The 22710-nt window shown below is 48.4% G+C and overlaps 1 protein-coding gene across 1 annotated transcript in view; it reads right to left on the bottom strand.

Annotated features, from left to right (window-relative positions):
* Window positions 1–22710, bottom strand: part of LOC149311502 (C-Jun-amino-terminal kinase-interacting protein 2-like) — a 61075-nt gene that overhangs the window by 5793 nt on the left and 32572 nt on the right. Inside the window, exons 4-9 of the mRNA XM_089527322.1 lie at window positions 13980–14100; window positions 9458–11773; window positions 7609–7684; window positions 5533–5705; window positions 3485–3594; window positions 922–1041 (exon numbers count right to left, since the gene is read on the bottom strand). Of these exons, the coding sequence (XP_089383448.1) occupies window positions 922–1041; window positions 3485–3594; window positions 5533–5705; window positions 7609–7684; window positions 9458–11773; window positions 13980–14100 (2916 nt within the window). The remainder of the gene's footprint in view (window positions 1–921; window positions 1042–3484; window positions 3595–5532; window positions 5706–7608; window positions 7685–9457; window positions 11774–13979; window positions 14101–22710) is intronic.

Raw genomic sequence — 22710 nt, 5'->3', positions numbered from 1 at the left:
ACTTTAATCTCTCTTTAATGTCAAAATTAGCCCCAATGTGATAAACTCCTATGACAGCCAGCAAAGTGTAGTGGTTTGAGTGTTGGACTACAGCTCTGAAGACCATGGTTCGATTCCCCGCTCAGCCATAGAAACCTTGGGTGAGTCACACTTTCCCAGCCTCAGGGGAAGGCAATGGCAAACCTCCTTTGAACAAATGTTGCCAAGAACCCCACCCCCCAAATTGGAAAGAACACAAAGGCACACAACAACGTGTTCACTAGAAGGTGCACAGGATAGATCTGTAAGTGGAGCAGGAATCCTGGCCTCAACAGGGATTTAACAAACCTAATCCTGCAAGACATGCAAAGGCCTCTGCTGTTCTTTTCCCCACTATCATCATGCCTCTGGGCAGGTAGTGGGGCAGCTTTAAGTGTGAAAATGGCCACCAGGAGCCTGCAATGGCCAGTAGTCTGGTGGGGCAATCGCTGCCAGGGATCTGGCAACTGGGACCCAGTGGCTCAGGCTGAGAGGGCAAAATGGGACCCAGGCTGGCTCCATTCTTCCTCCATCCTTCAAGGGGCTGGGACAATGCTCACAGATTAGGGGTGCAAACTCTCAATCCCAGTCTTATGGCCCCCTCCTACACACCCAAGTTAAAGCCTGGTTGCTGTTTGTAGCCCTCTTTGCCGTCTTCGCTTGACCCCACACCCGATTCTCCCCATGGGGGCATTCTCTACCCAGAGCCAAACAGAGGCTTCCACCCATCATGGTACCAGGCCATGTTACAGCAAACTCACCATGGGGATGCATGCATTCATGAAGCCCCAGGGCTGCTTTGCCATACTGCGGTCAGTCCAAACCAGTGGAAGAGAAGCCCACCCCCCAAGGCTGCTCCTCCTGGTCCTGGCCCACCCCTAACCCCCCACGCCAGTCCCCCACCTCTTCGTCCCGGCTGTATTCGTTCACTGTCAGGATGAGCTTGATCCCCTGCAGGCTGATTTCCAGGTCGCAGGTGGCCGGGGGCCTCAGGTGTACCGTGAGTTTACGGGTGGTAGCAATCTGCAAAGGACAGAGATAGAGAGGTCAGCGGAAGCTGGGAAAGGAGAGGCAAGGAAGGGGTCAAAGAGGATATTGCCCCAAAACAGAACCAATATGTCAGATTCCACAGGGCTTGGAAAAAGTACTTTTTGGGGACTCCAGTTCCTATAACCAGAGGAGGGTGACCAAAATGGTGGAAGGCCTGGAAACCACCAAACCCTAGGAGGAGCTGCTTAGGGACCTGGGGGTGTTTAGCCTGGAGGAGAGAAGGTTAAGGGGTGATATGAGAGCCATGTTTAAATATTTGAAGGAATGTCATATTGAGCATGGAGCAAGCTTGTTTTCAGCAGTTCCAGAAAACAGGACCTGGAGCAATGGATGCAAGTTACAGGAAAAGAGATTCCAGCTCAGCATTAGGAAGAACTTCCTGACCATGAGAGCTGTTTGACAGTGGAATAGACTGCTGCCTTGGAGAGTGGTTTCTTCTTTGGAGGTTTTCAAACAGAGGCTGGATGGCCATCTGTCACCGGTGTGCTTTGACTGTGTCTTCCTAAATAGGTGAAGGAGGATGGACTTAATGGCCCTTGAGGTCTCTTCCACATCTACGATTCTATGATTCTATCCACCATGTCCATTGCCCACCCCTACCCACAAGTGAGAAGTAAAGTTTCCAAGGTCTGACTAAGGGTTCATATAACGTCTTCTGGAGCAAATTCAACTCCTGATTTGTGGGTCACAGGTAGCATAGCCAGCCTAGCTTTTTAAACAGGTCCTAAGATAAATCCCAGAATGGAACAAGCAACCAAAGGGGGAAGTGGGATGTTCCTGCACCCAACCAGCCCCAGAGCCAGTTGCCACCACTGGGGAAAATGTTAATAAAAGGCCAGTTAGGTGTATGGTGGTGATGGCATTCAGAAGCAGCAGAGAGAGAAAGAGAGAAAACAGGGCCCAGCTATGAAACACCTGGTTGGGATTATTATTAGCTCCCTGGAGCTCCTCAAAATGGCTTTTGCATCTAGAAAGGGCAGTAGCCATGGCTGGGTCCACGGGGGCAAGAGACTGGGCAAGGGGCAATGATTCAGGGTTTCCAGCTGTGCTCTGGACAGCTGACTTCAGTGAGGCCTTTGACAAGCTGCCCTATGACATTCTTGCAAACAAAAATGTGGACTAGACAATGCAACTGTTCTGTGGATTCGTAATTGGTTGACCTTCTGAAACCAAAGGGTGCTCAGCAATGGCTCTTGTTCTTCATCCTGGAGAGAAGTGACCAGTGGGTCCCACAGGATTCTGTCCTGGACCCAGTGCTATTCAACATCTTTATCAATGACTTGGATGACAGAATTAGGGGCATACTTATCAAATTTGCAGATGACACCAAATTAAGAGGAGTAGCCAATACCCCAGAGGACAGGATCAAAATTCAAAATGACCTGAATAGACTTGAAAGCTGGGCCAAAGCTAACAAAATGAAATTCAACACATAGAAATGTAAAGTAATGCACTTAGGAAGGAAAAATGAAATGCACAGATACAGGATGGGGACACCTGGCTGAACAAGAAACGTATACGTGTGAAAGGGATCTGGGACATGAGTTAACAGTGTGATGCAGCAGCTAAAAAGGCCAATGTGATTCTAGGCCACATCAATAGAAGTATAATGTCTAGATCAAGGGAAGTAAAAGTGCGCCTCTATTCTGCTCTGGTCAGGCCCCACCTGGAATATTGTGTCCAGTTCTGGGCACCACAATTCAAAAAGGACATTGAGAAACTGGAGCATGTCCAGAGGAAGGCAAGAAAAATGGTGAACAGCCTGAAAACCATGAAGTCCTATGAGGAGAGGCTTAGGGATCTGGGGATGTTTAGTTTGGAGAAGAGACGGTTAAGAGGTGATATGATGACCCTATTTAAGTATTTGAAGGGATCTCACATTGAGGGGGTAGAATAGTACACAATGGAAGAATGGATGGAAGCTACAGGAAAAGATTCCACCTAAACTTCCTGACAGTTAAAGTGGAAGAGAATCCCTTGGAGTGTGGTAGAGTCTAATTCCTTAGAAGCCTTTAAGCAGAGGCTTGATGGCCAGCTGTCGGTGATGCTTTGATTGTGAGTGCCTGCATGGCAGAATGGATTGGATGGCCCTTGGGGTCTCTTCCAACTCTATTCTTCTATGATTCTATAAGGGCATGCCAACACAGGGAGCCAGTGTGGCACTGGGCTGCCAAAGGAAAGACCACAGTTCCAATCCCCCCTCAATCATGAAGCTCATAGTGTGACTCATCCTCAATCTCTTGCTAGGTTGTTGTAGTGAAGATGAGAGAAGTACATCTGCTACCCATGGAGGAAAGGCAGAATGCTTTAACAGTTGCCACCGTCTACTGAGGCAGCATCTCACTCACTTGCTCACTCACTCACTCACTCTCATGCACAGATACACAGACACACCTTTTCCCCTCCCAGGCCTCACCTTCTGCATGGCTGCGCACAGGATGCCATTGCCCTGATGGTAAGGAACCTCCACGGAGCCCAAAAACTGGACATTGAAATGCTCCACCCAACAGGGATTCCGCTTCAGGCCTGGAAGAAAAACAAGAAGGAGAGTTTGCTGCAGGAGAAAACACACACACACACACACACAAGAGTAGGTTAAGAGGTGATATGATAGCCCTGTTTAAATATTTCAAGGGATGTCATATTGAGGATGGAGCAAGCTTGTTTTCTGCTGCTCCAGAGATTGGGACACAATGGAACAATGGATGCAAGCTGCAGGAAAAGAGATTCCAGCTCAACATTAGAAGGAACTTTCTGACAGTAAGGGCTGTTCGACAGAGGAACACACTCCTTCCTCAGAGATTATGGCGGAGTGTTCTCCTTTGGAGGCTTTTAAACAGAGGCTGGATGGCCATCTGTCAGGGTGCCTTGATTGAGAGTTCCTGCATGGCAGAAGAAGGGGGTTGGACTGGATGACCCTTTTTGGGGTCTCTGCCAACTCTATCATTCTATGATTAATCATACATGCGTCTCTCAAGGACTGAACTTCACACAATAGTCTCTGGCATCCAAAAGAGAACTGCTTAAAGAAAAACGAGCGAGCAGCTGAGCGTCTTATATCCAAGTGGAAGTCTTGCATGAACTCAGCTGAGTAGAGGGAGGGTAAGCAAGTTAGACATCCTATCAATTGCAATCTGCAAGTGCTAATGATGAATAATTCTGCCTATGCAGAGGGCAGTGTGGCGTAGTGCTTTGAGTGTTGGACTATGACTCTGGAGACCAGGGGACAATTCCCAGCTTGGCCAGGAAAACCACTGGGTTGACCTTGGGCAAGTCACACTCTCTCAGCTTCAAGGCAATGGCAAACCTCCTCTGAACAACCGGATGGCCATCTGTCAATAGAGATGCTTTGAATAAGAGTTCTTGCATGGCAGAATGGGGTTGGACTGGATGGCCTTTGTAGTCTCTTCCAACTCTATGATTCTATAACTCTTGCCAAAATAAACCCATGATAGGTTTGCATTAGGGTTGCCATGTGTCAGAGAGACTTGAAGGCACATGACACACACACACACACACACACACACACACACACTGCTTACTTTTTTAGGAGGATAACAGCAGAGCCTGGGGAAGCTACTGTTTTGGATGACAGCATTCGGGATCCTAGCCTCTGGCTGGCACTGAACTCTCAACCTTGTGGTTTTTGAGTGAGAGGCTGCAGTCCTGGCATTTAGCCACTGCGCCACCAAAGGAACTTAAGATGATCACAATTAAAATTATCTTTACACTACAACATCTTATGCACAGAATAAATGTGTTTGTATATACATAGTTTCATGTGAATGAAGTGGAAAGTTGGTAAAATGTGATTTTAAAGATTTTTTTAAAATTAAAAATTGATTTTAAAAAAAAACATTAAATTTTGAAATTTAAAATGTTATTTTTAAAAAAACATTATTATTAAAACAATTATACATATAAAAACTAAAAACAAAAACATACACATGCACAACTATTCTAACCAACCACTTCTATTCTGTTAAAACACATGAAGCAAACATAAAGCGACTTGTTCTCCTTTACTTTGAATATTTCAAACTGAGTTTCATTTCTGACTTTCTGATTCTTATTTAAATTCACCTAAAAGAAACGAGAACATCTCCTTTCTCCTTCCACTGAGCATCACCCCACTCCCTGCATCTCTTCAGCGTTTTAAGGAGATACAGGTAAATGCCATCACCTGTTTCTGCCCAAATGCAGGTGTCTGAGGAGCAGTGGTGTCACACCCCCTTAAGGTGCCACCTGCAGTGATCCACACCCCCTTCACCCTCGAATGTCACCAATGGGCTCAGGTGAACCACAGGTGCCATGCAGAGGCGGTGGTGCATTTGGCTCAGCCAATGAATGCTTCATTGCTCAGCCAGAGACCTGCCATAGGCCGCTCTGCAAGAGGAAGAGCCCCCATGGAAGGCTTTTTTGTTTTAACTCACTCACATCTTGACCCCAAGAAGCCCCCCGTACCTGTCACCTCCTTGGCCTGGCTCACCACCTCATGTGCATAGAAGGCTGGGAAGATCCCGCGCTCGCCGGTGCGCATGTTGTAGCCCCGGTACCAGTAGTCGTCTTCCTCCAGCTCCACCAGAATCGGGTCATCCACGTCCAGCTCCAGCTCATCTTCGTGGCGCGGGATAAACCTGGAAGCAGAACAATAGCCCATGGGCCGGCTAGTGAAAAGGTCCGCTGGTTCATGCAGCCCAAGCCTGGCTCCGTGGACACCATTCCCTCCTCTCTGGGGGGACCTTGGGCTGGCCATGGTTTATTTCAGGGGGCCACCCCTCTCCTTGTGCCTTTGCCACAGGACTAGCTGGTCCAAGAGCCAGTTTTCTGCCCTGGTACACTTCAGGGTCTATGCAGACTCCCCCAAATGCTAAAACCCTGAAACTGGCTGAAAGACCACTTGGGGTTTTGAAATGTATTGAAGAGTTGACATTTCTGATGTTGGCGGGGGCTGGTGGGAGGGCTGTCACCAATTCAATTTAATATGTTAAATTTAAAATATTAATTTCTTTTATATCCCCCCTGTCTCTTTGCACAGGAGCCAAGGTGGCATAGAGGCAGTACAGACTGGCACTTTGTGCTGGCCTGACTGCAGAGTAGGGCTGAACTAGGGCTGAGCGTCCACCCGTCCCCAGCCCTACTTCCACTGCTTGGCTGCGATAATTGCACATGCCTGACCATATGATGTGTGCCATGATGACGTCCGTCGTGCACAGCGCCCAAACTGCACTGACCAGAAGGGGAGCCATGATGGCACGCAAGTGCACCAATGATGCCCCTTCCAGGAAGCTGCTCAAAGCAGCTTCTTTTGGGGTGCGGATCGGTGCCGCAGTGTGCAACTGCTGCGGCACCAATCGGAGGCATACAAGGTCGGCTTTTAGCTGCCCATCTGTATAGCCCTGTATAGCTCTCATTTAACAGGTGAACTGCTGATCTTGGAGGAAGTTTCTGGAAGACAAAACCTCCCCTTCTGTTTGAGGCAGAGGAATCTATGGAGTTTGGAGGGGCTGAAAGCCACAGAGATGGCCTAGGGCCAATAGATGCAGACCAGGACCAGCCTTGGCCAAATCTTGCCCTACAGGGAAGCTGGCTGCAAGGACCCTGGCAGTCACTCACATTGCAGCTTTTGAATTCAGCAAAGTCACATTGTTTGCTAAGGTGTTATCACACTTTTGATATTGTATACTTTGACAGGCCACTGAAGAAGACGTCGGTCGAAACGCGTCTGGCCTTTTGTTTTATAGAATAATATTGTTTATAATTGCCATGTATTTTGGATATTTTATTCACCCGTAGCATTTTAGATCTTCCAGTGGGGTAATTTTACCCTTTTAGATATTACATTGTTTTTTTGCTCCAGGGTGTTGTTATTCTTTTTTAGTTTTTACCAGAACCCTTTGGTTGTTGTGTTTAGTCACTCACATTTGCCACAGAGTAGGGTTGGGCATAGGGCAGGCTGCCTGTGGCCCCCAGTCACGGTTTTGAGGTCCCTGGAGACCCCCACCACCAGTCCTCCAAAACCCTACAGGTCCCCTGTGATTTTCAGGCACTCTTTGCCTCCAACCACCACGATCCCACAATGCACGAAAACACACTTGAAGCCCTATGAGGAGCGACTTAGGGAGCTGGGGATGTTCAGCCTGGAGAAGAGGTTAAGAGGTGATATGAGAGCCCTGTCTAAGTATTTGAAGGGAGAACATACTGAGGATGAAGCAAACAGAAAGCAGGACCCAGAGCAATGGATGCAAGCTCCAGGAAAAGAGATTCCACCTCAACTTTAGGAGGGACTTCCTGACAGTAACGGCTGTTTGACAGTGGAACAAACTCCCTCAATGGAGGGTGGTGGGGTCTCCTTCTTTGGAGGTCTTTCAACAGAGGCTGGATGGACATCTGTCGAGGGTACTTTGATTGTGAGTTCCTGCATGGCAGAATGGGGTTGGGCTGGGTGGCCATGAGGGTCTCCTGCCCCTGATCCCTGCCGACCCCCTCCGCAAGGTCCTAGATGCCCCCAGCCACTCCGTCGACGGTCTCCCTCCTCACCTGAAAACCGCTCGGTGGGTCTGTTCCCGCTCTTCCCCATTTACCATGCAAGAAAACAGGCCAAAGGATTCTGTACCTAATGGGGGCAAAAGGGTTGAAAGATCATTTCATTGATCACCCGCCTTTTCTCCAAGAGCGCAGGCTGACCAGATGTCCTCCTTTTCCAGAACACATCCTACATTTCCACCTTCTGTCCAGGAGGAATTTCAGAATATCCTCCATTTTGAGCATGAATTTATATTTAGATGAGTGTTTTTAGCTTTTTCTGTTTATTCAACGTAAAACGAACAGAAGCCATGCATTACTAATTGTTTTCGCACTCTTTGCATGAAACCTTTCATGTTTGACTTCCAAAGCTAACTGTGGTTGATGTTTATTCAGATTATTTGTACTGATCCTTTACTACATGTTTATATTTTTCTGATTCTATTTTAAATAAAAGGATAATTTAAAATTCATTACACACACACACACACACACACACACACAACAGACTCTCAGAACAGTTGCCATTTCTCCCCGCGTATTACTTAGATGTTTCATTAACCATTCCCAATTATGTCGAAATCTCCCTGAACTTCCATCTTTCATGAAACGAGTCGATTTCTCAAATTCAGCCACTTCTAACAGTTTTATTGACCAATCCTGCATCGAAGGGATTGAACTCTCTTTCCACTTTTGAGTTAGAAACAATTCTAGCTGCCAATGTCATACGGCAGCATTTTTAGCTTTTATTTGGTAATGCCCTACGTTTGTCTTGAATGTCCTACATTTTCTAGTGCCTCGTCCTCCTTTCTGCTTAGGACATCTGGTCACCCTACAAGAGTGCGACTCAAGGCAGCTGCGGAACGAAAAAAGAAATACACGTAGAACCCTTTATACCGCTGAAAACACACAAAGAGTTAAAGTTAAAACAGTTCTGGGTGCGCCATACAATTAGATCAAAAATATAGAAGATTAATTGGAAAGCATGACTGCAGACTGGAGATGCCCATCAAGAAAACTGACCCATCGGTGGGGAGAAGTGGCATGTTTTGCCAATCCCATACTGGGGTGCCAGGCAAGTGGGCAGCTAATGGAGACCCCGACCCCAGGCAGGAAAAAGACCCCTGAGGATGGGTCACACTGACCCTGTGGGCAGAGAGAGGGCAGGGGTCTCTTTGGGAGCAAGGAGAATAATAATAAAAAGGAGGGACCCCTGAATCCCTGCATCAATGGGTCCTGATACTGATGGGTCCTGATAATGCCACCCAAATGCCAATGGACACTCTACTTTAGATGGAGTGAGGGGCACAGGACCCCTGTGAAAGTGGGAAAACTACAAATAAAAAACACTCATTTTTTTACCTGAAAAAATACCTCTCTAGGAACCTCTAGGTCAGTGGTTCTCAACCTTGGGTCCTCCAGGGATTTTAGACGTCACCTCCCAGAATCCCTGATCATTTGGGCAAGCTGGCTAGGACTTCTGGGAGCTGAAGTCCAAAACATTAGGAGAGCCAAAGGTTGAGAACCACTGCTCTAGGTCCTCCAGAGCAACTCTATGGTCAACATCTGCCAGAGGCTGACCACAGAATTGCACTGGAGGACCTACAAAGGCCTAGGCAAATGTTCTCTCTAGGAATTTCTAGGTCCTCCAGTGTGACTTCTGTCAGAGGTTGACCATAGACTCATGCTGGAGGACCTACACATGCCTACAGAAGTGTTTTCTCTAGTAATCTCTAGCACAACTCTATGGTCAATTTCCAACAGAGTTGCCCTGGAGGACATAGAGATTCCTAGACAGAACGTACTAATCCATGAATAATCAAAGCCGCAACAGCCGCAAATGCGGAGGGCTGACTGTACTTACTGGAGGAACGTGAGGTGCTGTTGACAAAGACATTGAGGAACTTCTTGGAGAAATGGAGGTCAGCCTCGGGGGATGAGTCCTCTGAGGAGGAGGAGGAGGAACCGCGCCCATCCGGGGCCACCAGCCCCTCCCCAAAGTCACTGGCCACGTCCTCCAGGTCAGTGGCGTCGCAGGCGCGGAGCAGCTCGCTGTCGTCGCTCAGCACCGAGGTGCAGCGCTTGAGGCTGACCAGCTCCAGCTGGGTGTTCTCGTCCACAACCAGGGTGTACTTGATGGAATCGTAGGCCAAGGAGTCGTCCAGGACCACGGACGGAGGGGGCAGCGGCAACTCCTCGGAGAATGGGGAGCCCTTCAGGCTGCCCAAGCAGGGCACCTCGCCCTCCTCGGGGGAGTAGGCCAAGCTGAAGCAACGGTTGGTCTTCGCGGTGGAGACGTCCAGCCCCTCGCTGGGCTCTAACCGGATGTCGTCGATCATGTCATTGTCCTCCAGGATGCCTGAGTCCAGGTCTCCATCAATCCCACAGTCCTCTGGTGCAGCGGTCAGCTCAGCCTTGCCGGGGGCCTCCCGGGAGCGCAAGCTTTTGGGGGCAGGCGCGTTGGTGCAGCAGCCTGAGAGTGGCCGCCCTGGGAAGACAGGTGTGATGGTGTCATTGGTGGGGTTGCTCATGAACAGGTAGGATGAACCCCGGTCGCTGGCGCGAGGTACCTTCTCGAGGGCTGTTGGCTTGGGCTCAGGGGGCTTCTCCTCCTCGGCCCCTTGCAGGGAGCAGCGGAGGGTCTCCATGTCCACCAGCTCGATGCTTTTCTGTGGGCACGGCTGGCTCTCGGCCAGGGCCTCACTGGGGATCTCGGGCTCCAGGTCCGAGGCCGGAGAGATGGTATCTGAGATGGAGTGGGCCAAAGGGAAGCACTCCTCAGCACACTTGATGGGGTAGGAGCCCTCCGAGATCATTTTGTTCACCAGGTTGCTGAGGAGCCACGGGGAGTCCGAGTCCTCACTGAGGTCAGGTTCAGACTCGGAGTCCGACTCAGAGTCGTATTCGCTGTTTCCGTCTTCTTCGTCATTGTCACCCTCCCCCTCAGGCAGAAGCTTTGGCCCCACTGGTAAATAGAAGGAGCGCCGCAGGCTTTCCAGGCTGTGATCGGGGTTTATCTCCAGCTCCAGATGGGCCGAGAGGGAGACGTGGGTCTGGTCAATGGGGGCGGATGGGTCCTCGCAGTACTCCTCTATCTTGAGTTCAGCCAAGCTATCCCTCCGCACCATGCTCTTTTCCGCAGGCAGCTCTGTGCCCTCCTCCTCCTTGCCCGTGTCCAGCAGGAGGGCATCCTTCAGGCCCATCACACCCTGGGCATCCAGGTCTGCTTCCAGTTCGCCCTCTGACCCTGGGGAGCTGGCTTCCTCAATGGAGTTAGTGAGGTGGGAAGAGCGCCCACTGCTGCTGTCGCTGCTCAGGTCCAGCTCTGTCTCCGAGATGCTGGAGATCATGTTGCTGACCAGGCGGTTCCCGCTGCACACAAATGCCGCTTCAATTTCGCCCTCCACGTCCGAGTCGGAGCCTGGCGAGCTGAGGTCCTCGCTGTGCCGGCCACATGGGGGGAAGGCCTTGGAGTTGCGGCTGGTGAGGTCCGCCTCAATGCCAGGATCCGAGGAGGGGGACGTGGTGTCCGAGGAGGCGGACGGTAATCCTCGCACGCTGGGCGCTTGGCTCCTGTGAGCACCCTCCACGTCAGAGCTGAGCAACTCCCTGGTTGCCCCAGTTAGGCTTCTGTGGGCAGCCGTGGGGTGATGCCCTGTGGACCCGGTATCTCTGTAGCCCTTTGTCAGCTCATCCTCAGAGAGCGGGGTGCCACCACGGTCAGTTGGGTATATGGGGGAAGTGTGGCCTGGCTCCCTGCTGGCAGAGATGACCGGACTCCCGGCAACCTTCTCTTTCTCCTTGCATGCCACCGCATCCCTCTGGAACCTGGCGCAGTAGCTGTCTGTGGCGGGCGACCTGTGGGGACTGGCATGGGGGGACTGAGACTCCTGTGGGGCTGAAGTAGGGCCTGTGGGGCTGCCAGGAAGCTCTGTGGGTGCTGGACCAGAGGAAGCCAAAGGAGGCCGCGCGCAAGGGACAGAGGAGACGATATTCATGTTGTAGTCCTCCCCGGTGCGTAGAGCAGGAGAGCCGTCCTGCAACTCCTGGCTGTTCCCTTCTGCATCGTAACAGGATGGTGGCTTGCAAGGAGCATGAGCTGGACTTGGCTGGCCTTTGCGGCCCTGAGAATCCAAGCAGGGCCCGTCCTGGAGACACGGGTGCGAGGGAGAAGATCGCCCTACAAGGGAAAACAGACAGGCATGTACCTTCAGATCTTGGGACGCAACTCTTCTCTCAACCTTCTAAGAAGTCTGGTGGGGCCGTCCACTTGCAGGACATCCATGAAATCACCATCTTCCCCACTTCCATTAAATCCTAGCCATCCTGCGCACTTGTCATTTCAACCTCTTGAAGCTCCTTGAAGACCCCTTCCCCAAACAGCTGAAGGAAAGACAAGCTTGGACTAGGTTCAACCTACACCAAGGGTTGGGAAAGTGCAGCTTGTAGGCAGCAAGTGGCCCTTGAAGACTGCTTTTGTGGCCCCTGAGTGTCCTGCAATCATCCAAAATCCCAAATTTTAAAGACCCCCCCCCTTTTTTTTTCTGGCATGCTTTTCTTCCTGGCAATTTGCTTTTTTTACACACACACACAATTTTTTTTTCAGATGGGGGCTTTCTTGGCTGAAAATGGTGGCCCGAAGTGACACAACGCCACTTCCAGAGTGCTGTCATGCACTGGTGCAACCCGCAGGAGAGCAAATTGGGGCACACAGACCTCCTTGCGTTCCTTCTCCAACATGGAAGAGGTTCTGCAACTGCCCTGCCTCCCTTCCCTTTCCCCAAGGAGGTAATGGATCTTGCAGGGAGGTTTGGGCCTGACCGCTACAGGGGATTTTCTTCCTCCTGCTGCCATTTCCGAGAGGATTGTTTAGTAGCAGCGTGGACGGTCTCTGCAATTTCACAGTAAATCACGAGACGTCCTCGTGCCGCCAGCAAGAGCCGAGTCCGAATCCCAGGAGGCTCTCAGGCAAAAGCAAATTAAGCTCACAGCAGCAGCTGGGGGAAAAGATGCTCAGCAGGAGAGGACCAGCGGTTTCGGTTTGCTCTTAGATGGATCTAAAGCATCTTAAATGGAAGCGGATTCTGCTCCAGAACTTTATTGACTGAAAGGTGCTTAGAGTTTCTCTGATGTAATGTCTTAAGAAATATCAACGGTTTTAAATGGATTCCCTAGGAATATGGGGAACTGTAGTTCTATGAATTCCTGCATGGCAGAATGGGGTTGGACTGGATGGCTTGCGGTCTCTTCCAACTCTAGGATTCTATGACATATTTGAAGGGATGTCACACTGAGGAGGGAGCAAGCTTGTTTTCTGCTCCTCCAGAGAATAGGACCCAAAGGAGCAATGGATGCAAGCTCCAGGAAAAGAGATTCCAGCTCAACATTAGGAGGAATTTTCTGCCAGTAAGGGCTTGTTTGACCGTGGAACACACTCCTTCAATGGAAAGCGATGGGGTCTCCGTCTTTGGAGGTCTTTAAACAGAGGCTGGGTGGCCATCTGTCGGGGATTATTTGATTGAGATTTCCTTCCAACGCTAGGATTCTAGGATTCTATGAACTTAGGAGGACATAGGACTAGAGATATTTAGCAAAACTGCATTTTCCATGATCCTTTGGGGAAAGCCATCGCCTTTTATGTTGTATAAACCCCAAAGTCATGGAATAATAGAATCACAGAATCATAGAGTTGGAAGAGACCCCAAGGGCCATTCAGTCCAACCCCAATCTGCTATGCAGGAACTCACAGTCAAAGCATCCCTAACAGATGGACATCCAGCCTCTGTTTAAAAACAGACTCCAAAGAAGGAGACCCCACCAAAATCTCCAAAGGAGTGTGTCACACTGTTGAACAGCCCTTATGGTCAGAGGATTCCTTTAATGTGGAGTTGGAATCTCTTTTCCTGGAGCTTGCATCCAATGCTCCATTGTGTCCTGTTCTCTGGAGCAGCAGAAAACAAGCTTGTTCCCTCCTCAATATGACATCCCTTCAAATATTTAAACAGGGCTATCATATCACCTCTTAACCTTCTCTTCTCCAGGCTAAATATACCAGGCAGCTCCCTAAGTCTCTCTTCACAGGTCTTCATGGTTTCCAGGCCCTTCATCATTTTGGTGGTCGTCCTTTAGATACTCTCCAGTTTCTCAATTCCTTTTTGAATTGTGTTGCCCAGAACTGGACACAGGCTTATTCCAAGTGAGTCCTGACCAAAGCAGAATAGAGTGGGACTATGACTTCCCTTGATCAGACACTATACTTCTATTGATGCAGCCTAGAATCACATTGGCCTTTTTAGCTGCTGCATCACACAGAGAGTCTAAAGGCAGGAAACACACTAATACATACTCTGCAATCTGCCACCCAGGAAAAGAGGAGGAAAACTCACCGGCATGAGGGGCCGAAGCGGAGGACGCGGAGGACGTGGAATGGAGGAGCGTCTCCTGCCAGGTGGCCCGCTGCTGTGGAGGGGGGGCCGGGTTGCAGCCGCTGTTGTTATTCAGGGAGTCCTGCTTGGACAGAAAGAAGGAAAAGAAGTGGGTCAGAGAGGAGCCATGCCATCTTCTAACAGCAAGACAGTTTTCAAAGAAGGAGCAGAGTTAATCTCTTGCAGCATAAAAAGGAAGAAGGGACGGAAAGGACAGAGCGGAACACGTGTGGAGGCAATAATAATAATAATAATAATACCCCGCCTCTCCATTAAGACTACAGTGGGCCTTTTTTATCTGTCGTGGTTTGGTTCCAGGAACCTCCGTGGATAATAAGATCCGTGGATGCGCAAGTCCCATTAAATACAATGACATCGCAAAATGGTGTCCCTTATATAAAATGGCAAAATCAAGGTTTGCTATTTGGAATTTATACATTTTAAAAAAATATTTTCAAGCCATGGATGCTTGAATCCATGGATAAAAACATCTGTGGAAAAGGAGGGACGCCTGTAAGGAGTTTTGATTTTGGCATAAGCTTTCGTGGCTATAAGTCTGCTTCTTGAAGGCAGCACAGAGTGATAATAAATGCTAGCAGAAGCATGTTTGCAAAGTTGTGGGAGTGGGAGAGGCTGCAACGCTTATCATTTTATTTATCTAGTGTGCTTTGAGTGTTGGAGACTCTAAAGATCAGGGTTCGATTCCCACTCGGCCACAAAACCCCACCTTGGGCAAGAAGTCACACTCTCTCAGCCTCAGCCTCCTCTGGACAAATATTGCCCAGAAAACCCAACCCTTAGAGTTGTCATAAATCAGAAACAACCTGTAGGCATGCAACACACACACAGAGTCTTCATTGTGTTACCAGGTTTATTCAGAACTGATCTGTGATTTTGAAGTCAAATGCCGCTCAATCGTAGTTGTGTCCACTGAGCTCAGGAAAACAAAAGGCTATTAAGACCATTCCAAGCTAAAACGCCTTGATATCATTTGATGTATTTCAATCCAAGGCTTCCTGCTTGTCCCTCCTGTTCTTCCTGGTGCCTCCAGTTCAGCTCCACTGGAGCCTCCGTGGCAAATGGCTGGTTTCCTGCGGAAGGGCCTTCCTTGCCCTTGTCTTTCATTGCTGGTTATATTTTGTAAATACTAGTAGTTTGGGGTTTTTAAAAATTAGATTTTAGTGTACTCAAATTAAAACTATACAATATAGACAAACCATCAAACATGCAAAAGACATAACATAGACAAATAGCATAAACCTAACATTGCAATACATTGCATTAACAGTGACACCTCCAGACCAATTCTATTAGTTTTCCTTCATCCAAAATGAGCTCAACCTTCTTACTGTAAATTATATTTCTATATATGTAAACTTCCTTACATATCTTTCTCATCTTTCATCCTTGTGTAACCTAACTTCAATAGAAATCTCCTTATGTACAAACTCAAATATCCATTTGAGATACTAACATGTAACTGTAGTAAATGCCATCCTTTTTCTTTTCCATGTTGTTGGGGACAGGTCCGTTCTTCTGTATTTGCCTTTCCTCTTAATTTCATTGTAACTAAGTCCATATCCGTTGCCTCTCTGACCTTAACTATCCATTCTTCTTGTATCGGTAGGATATTGATCTTCCAATATTGCGCATATTATATCCTTGCCGTGGTATTCATATATAAGATTTCCCGGCCATAAAATACTAGTTGTTTTGAGAAGAACAAAATAAATGAAAGAGAACTAATATTTTATCTCTTAACTCAAGGCGGGCATTTTGTTGTCATTGTGTACCTTCACGTCATTTCCAGCCTTTGCCTTCCTCTGAGGCCGAGAGAGTGTGACTTCTTGCCCAAAGTCACCCAGCGCAATTCAAACCCTTCTCACCAGCGCTCAAACCACTACACCATGCTGCCATGTAGGTTAATTAAGGGGTAATTCAGTATTGAGCAGAACATAACGTAAAGAGTAGAAACTGTAGCAGGAGAGGCTGCTAAGTAAAATGACGGAGCATGAAAGCATTGAAAGCGGGGAAGGTGTGGGAAGGAAGCTACTCAGCAGCATAAATAATCACTGAGCAGGAAATGAGAAAAAGAAAAAACAAGCAGCAGAGAGGAAGCGACATTAAGCAACATTACTGAACGTGTCGAATCAGAGAATCCTAGACCCCAAGAAGGGCCCTGATCCAGTCCATGGCCCTTTTCCTGCCATGCAGAAACTCTCCATCAAAGCACCCCATTGACAGATGGGCCTCCAGCCTCTGCGTAAAGACAGCCTCCAAAGAAGGAGACTTCACCAACTTCCAAGGGAGCATCTTCCACTGTTGAACAGCCCTTACTCTCAGGAAAGTCTTCCTAATGTTAAGCTGGAATCTCTTTTTCCTGGAGCTTGCATCCATTGCTCCATTGTCTCCTGTTCTCTAGAGCAGCAGAAAACAATTCTCAATATGGCATCCCTTCAAATATTTAAACTAGGATCATTGAATGGTGGAAGAGACGCCAAGGGTCATCCAAGAGCATTCCATTGCCAAAAACAAGATGATCAAGAACTGCAAGAACGTCATGGGGAACCTTGTCAAAGGCCTTACTGAAATCCAGATACGCAATATCCACAGCCTTCCCTTCATCTACCAAGCTGGTAACTTTAGTAAAGTAAGACTGGGCCAGCCTGGTGACTGGTTTGAGCACTGGGTTATGACTCTGAAGGCCAGGGTTCGACTCCAGTTCGGACATGAAAGCCACTGGATGACCCTTGGCCGAGTCACACTCTCTCAGCCTCCTCAGGGGAGGAAAGCAATGCCAAACCTCCTCCGCTGGATCACAAATCTTGCCAAGAAAACCCTGGGATAGCTTTGTCTTAGAGTCACCATAAGTTGGAAATGACTTGAAGGCACACAACAACAACTGAGTAAGACTTACTAAATGCCAACCATTTTCAGATCAATAACCCAAGGTTACAAATCCATAAAAGCAACTTTTTCAAGCTTGACCAAATGGGCAAGGCACTCCTTCAGAGGTGAATCAGGGTCCACTTCCAAGAGGCCATGACACCCTTCGGCTGCATCTGCACTGCAGATTTAGGGCAGTTTGACACCCCTTTAACTGCCATGGCTCCATGCCATAGAGTCCTGAGATTTGTAGTGTGTTGTTGCACCCAACAGAGAAGGCTAAATATCTCAGAAAACTACAAGCCCCAGAATCTCATAGCATGGCGCCATGACCATTAAAGCGGTGTCAAAACTGCATTAATTCTGCTGTGTAGAAGTAGCCTTGCATTTGCTTCTCCCTGCTGCCCTTTCAATGAAAGTTTTTTCTTGGCTGGCAATGGCTTTCCTTTGCATAGAAACCCATCCCTCGCTGCACTGAGAAGCTCGATCTAATAGCCCAGAAAAGCTTTCTCTCCTGATCTGCTTTGCCTCAGTCCTGCACATGGATTTCCCTTGCTCCGGTTTCCCCCCAAATCCCCTTCTGCCTGGTATTCATTACTCTGTGCCCCAGTTCAGTTTGGGTGGGAGAGACCCCCCTTTGGACCCTCAGTTGGGCTCACAGAGGGTTAAGCATGCATCAGATTAAGCAAAATGGAGGGGATGGTTGGAAACCTTAATCCGGAGAGGGGGATTAGTGGGCAGCACATGAAATAACACGAGATTGAAGGGGGAAAACAGCTGGAGCAGTGCAGGAGAGACCCAGCCAGAGGATGCGGAACGAAGGAGAGGCAGGCTGCATCCGCGCTGCAGAAACAATCCAGGTTGACACCACTTTGACTGCCATGGCTCAATGCTATGGATTTCTGGAAACTGCAGCTTTGTGAGACATTTAGCCTTCTCTGTCAGAGAGCTCTGCTGCCACAAAAGACGACAGTCTCCAGAATTCCATAGCATTGAGCCACGACAGTTAAAGCGGTGTCAACCTGGATTGTTTCTGCAGTCTGGATGCAGCCTCAGAGGAAAAGGTCGGCTTTTTCGGAAGGGATTTTGAAGACATTCCCTCCAACATTTCACCGATGAAAACTGGGACCGTTGTGGTCAAGCAGCAGCAAAGTGTAGCCCAGAGATCAAAAGTTGTTCATAAGGAATGAGAAAAAATGGAGGAGAAGCTGCAGCACCTTGCTTTTGCCTGAGCCGACAGGGAAGAGTCTGCCTTCCTTGCTGAGTCAGCTGAGGGCAAACTATGTGCTTCGAGTTCAGTTTGCAGCAGTTGAATTAAGCCATGCGCAAAAGGGGAAAGTCAGTGGGAAGAGTAGAGAGAAACTGGGGCCTTTCCAAAGCAGCTGGAAAAGTGGGATGACAGAGAATGAATTGGGGCTGGGGCAGTTGGAGATATGTGTGTCTTTGGAATAGTCAGTTTCCTTAATTCAGCCTAAAATGTGCTGGGAAAGCAGTGAAACAATATCCAGAAGGCCTCCTTTTTGGAACAGCCTCCTCTTGGGGGTCCAATTGGCACCAACATTGGTTTCTTTCCAATGCCAAGACAGAACATGGCTTATCATGAAAGCCTTTGCAGGGATGCACTGTGTGTGTGTGTTGCTTTTCCAAAATGCATACAGTACATGGTTTTAATTGCTTTACCCTTTTAAGCTGTGTTAATGTGTTTGTTATCTTTTTATCCTGTTTAAATTGGAGTATTGTTTTAAACAGAGAGCCAGCGAGGTGTAGTGGTTTGAGTGTTGGACCAGGACACTGGGAGACCAGGGTTCAAATCCCCGCATGGACATGGAAACCCAATGGGTGACCTTGGACAAGTCCCACTCTCTCAGCCTCAAAGGATGGCAATGGCAATGGAAAATCCCCTATGAAGAAACTTGCCAAGAATATCATGGGGAACCTTGTCAAAGGCCTTACAGAAAGCGAGATATGCCACATCCACAGCACAGCAACAAACAACAGCAACCAATTGTTTTAAATTGGTTTTTCCTGGTCTTCCTTGCCCGCTGCCCTGAGGTCCCACGGAAAAGGACGGGGGCAGATACTTCAATAAATAATGATAGATCGGGGTTAGCAGAAGCGACTGGACTGCAACTACTAGCATTCCCCAAGAGTGGCTGGTGGCAGGAGCTGATGGGAATTGCAGTCTGGGCAACGTCTGGAGAGCCACACTTCCCCCCTTTCATTATAAACTGCAAAGATCATAGAATCAGGGAATCATAAGATCCTAGAGTTGGAAGGGACCTCAAGGGTCATCCAGTCCAACCCCATTCTTCCATGCAGGAATCCATGACAAGCTGGACTCAGGCTTGCATCCTTCCGAGGAGGGAGCTAAAATGAGTACTCAGACTGTTGGGGGCAAATTAGCTTACTTGCTAATTAGCTTACTTGCTGTTCATCGCTATGATCTTTGGAATAGCAGTATATAAATAAAACAAATTATTACTATTATTAATTCTAAGAGGTGGCCATCCAAGCTCCATTTAAAGGCCTCCTTTAAAGGAGGAGAGCCCACCGCCTTCAGTGGCAATCTATTCCTCTGTCAAACTGCTCTTACAGAAAAGACCTTCTTCAAAACGCTAAGGGGAAAGTAACATGGGCTCCTCTGCGCCTGTGATCAGAATTGTCTGGTGACACGTGTTATGGGTACATGCCGTTTCCACATCTCCGTAACGTGAATGCATCGATGCTGTGCATCACAAAGGCTCCGGGGAAGATCTGCCAATTTCCCTGCTGTGCAGATCTGCATTGCCAAACCCATTCCCCGTTGCCAGGTCAAACAGCCCTCGAAACCCACACGGGATTGCCGAGTTATTCACGGGGTTGCCATACGTTAACAGGCGACCTGGAGGCTCATATACACACACACAAACCCAAGGCTGATTTTGGAAGCTAAGCAGGGTTAATCCTTGGATGGGAGACTGCCGAGGGATCCAGGTGCTGCTCCCTCTGAGGATTCATTACTTAAGAAAACCCTTTGAAATTCATGGGGCCGCCGTATGCCTTGAAGGCACATGGACACACAAGATCTGGCTTTGGTCCCCTTCTAACTCTTAACTTATCATGCTTTTTACCTTCCGTTATTGCTTAAGTCATCCTATCATCACCGTTCTTTAAATTATGAAAGGTTCTCAATGGATCTGCCTATCAAAAATCACAAAGGTTCAAAGGCTGGATGGCCATCTGTCAGGGATGCTTTGATTTGGATTTCCTGCATGGCAGAAGAAGGGGGTTGGACTGGATGGCCCTTGGGGCCTCTTCCAACTCTAGGATTCTATGATTCTAAGGGGGAGAAACGTGACAACAAAAGGTAGGGCAAATAGAAAGATATTGTTCTCACGCTGAGTTTGAAGTTGTCTTATATGTGACAGTTTCCCACTTCACTGCAAAGCACTATTTTATCAGACCTTGCCAATTCTTATTCCAGTATTTTATCACTGGGAACCATACCTTTTCTACTTCGGTTAATGACTTATTGTTTAAACCACAGGTAAGTTTATCTCATTTAATCATGTCCATCAATTGAATTAGCCACTCTTCAACTGAAAGCGCTGTTTTCCCTTTCCAGTGTTTAGTTAGAAGAACACGCAAAAGCTGTCACCACACATAGGATTAGCATGCGCACAAACAGACACAAGCCTGGCCTTGGAAGCTAAGCCAGGTCAGCCCTAGTTAGTACTTGAATGGGAGACTGGCAACCAATCCCAGGGGCTGGAGGCTACATTTCGGAGGAAGGAACTGGCAAAAATCCTCCTGAGGATTCCTTGCCTTGAAAAGCCCTACAAAACTCACGGGGTCTCCATAAGTAGACAGGCAACTTGAAGGCACAGACAGAGGCCCACAAGCCTAGCTTGGAGAAGAGAAGACGGAGCGGCGCAATAACAACAGAGCCCTCTATAACAATCTCAAGGGTTGCAATGTGGAAGAGGGAGCCTGCTTGGTTTTCTGCTGCAGCTTTGGTGGCACATTTGCCAGCATTACAGAGGGCAGAAATAGTCCAGTTTGACACTGCTTTCACTGCTTTCACTCCCAGAATTCCATAGCATGGAGCCATGGAAGTTCAAATGGTATCAAACTGCATTCATTCTTCAATGCGGATGCAGCGTGGAATGAATCATAGAATCCTAGAGTTGGAAGAGACCCCTAGAAGGGCCATCCAGTCCAGTCCCTTCTTCTGCCATGCAGGAACTCTCAATCAAAGCATCCCCTTTGACAGATGGCCAACCAGCCTCTGTTTTAAGACCTTCAAGGAAAGAGACTCCACCAAAATATCCAAGGAAAAAGTGTGTTCCACTGTCAAACAGCTCTTACAGTCAGGAAGGTCTTCCTAATGTTGAGCTGGAATCTCTTTTCCTGGAGCTTCCATCCTTTGCTCTGGTTCCTCTTCTCTGGAGCAGCAGGAAACAAGCTTGCTCCCTCCTCAATATGACATCCCTTCAAATATTTAAACAGGGCTATCATATCACCTCTTAACCTTCGCTTCTCCAGGCTGAACATCCCCAGCTCCCTGAGTCGTTCCTCATAGGGCATGGTTTCCAGACCTTTCACCATTTTAGTCGCCCTCCTTTGGACACAGGGCTCCAGTTTCTCAACATCCTTTTGGAATTGTGGTGCCCAGAACTGGACACAATATTCCAGGTGGGGCCTGACCAGAGGAGAATAGAGTGGCACTATTACCTCCTTTGATCTAGACGCTATCCTTCTATTGATGCAGCCTATGTTGCTTTCCAACAGCATTGTCACCCAACACAAGGCATAGCTCTGCGTGCAGAGTTTTAACCGATGTCCCTCTGTGTGTGTTGCTGTGTTTGTGTGTTAACTTCCCAGCCCCATCCGTTGGAATGCCATGAATTCCATCATGCTCCAAAAACCCAATCGGTGGAGGGAGAAGCCTGAGACCAGAGACAGCCAGATGGATGAGGCTCCCATTCACACACACACATCTGTTTGCATAATGCATTGTGGTGCAGGCTTTGCTCTCTGGGCTGCAGCTTTTAATACAAGAAGCAACGTTGGCATGGTTTATTTATAATGCAAAAATGCTTCCGGAGCCACCACCCCCCCTGCCCCGCTAAGTGATGCCAGAGCCCTTCTGGTGCATTTCCCATCCTTCTCAAACCACACAGGCCTCCATCTCTCTCCCTGGCCCCAAACCAACCTTTTTCCCAGCCCTTTCGATAGAAGAAGAACAACGCACACCAGGATTTAAAAAATCTAGTATACCGCTCTCTTCCAATAGCCTTCTGGACTAGCTTGAAACACACCATTCGCTCTCTGCTTCTCTTCCCATAGAGCTATAGGGCATTGCAGCTGCTGGCCTCCATGGCAATGGGGTGGGGAATCTGCTCCGGAATTGAGTGTGAACTTTAAAGGGGCTATCCAAGATGATAAACCCGATCGCTCCAAAATAGGGCCCAGTACCTTGGATAGCTCCTTTACAGTTGTTGGTTTTGTTGTCGTGTGCCTTCATTTCCAACTTAGGGCGACCCCAAGGCAAAGCCATTGTGGGTTTTCTTGGCAGGATTTGTTCAGAGAGGGGTTGCCGTTGCCTTCCCATGAGGCTGAGAGAGTGTGACTTATTGCCCAAGGCAAACCAATAGTGTTCTATGGCCAAGCCGGGATTTGGACCCTAGTCTCTGGAGTCCTAGTCCAACACTCAAACCACTAGGCCTCCCTGCAGCAGATTTGGGCAGCACTAGCCGCATTGGACTGTAGGGACAAGATGGGCATAATGTGGCAACCCCGAACCTCATTTCTGTGGCCCTTGAAC

The sequence above is a fragment of the Sceloporus occidentalis genome, unplaced genomic scaffold, assembly GCF_023333645.1.
Source record: "Sceloporus occidentalis isolate IW3139 unplaced genomic scaffold, rSceOcc1.0.p SCAF_5, whole genome shotgun sequence".
NCBI lineage: Eukaryota > Metazoa > Chordata > Lepidosauria > Squamata > Phrynosomatidae > Sceloporus > Sceloporus occidentalis.
This window is presented reverse-complemented; position numbering and strand designations above follow the sequence as displayed.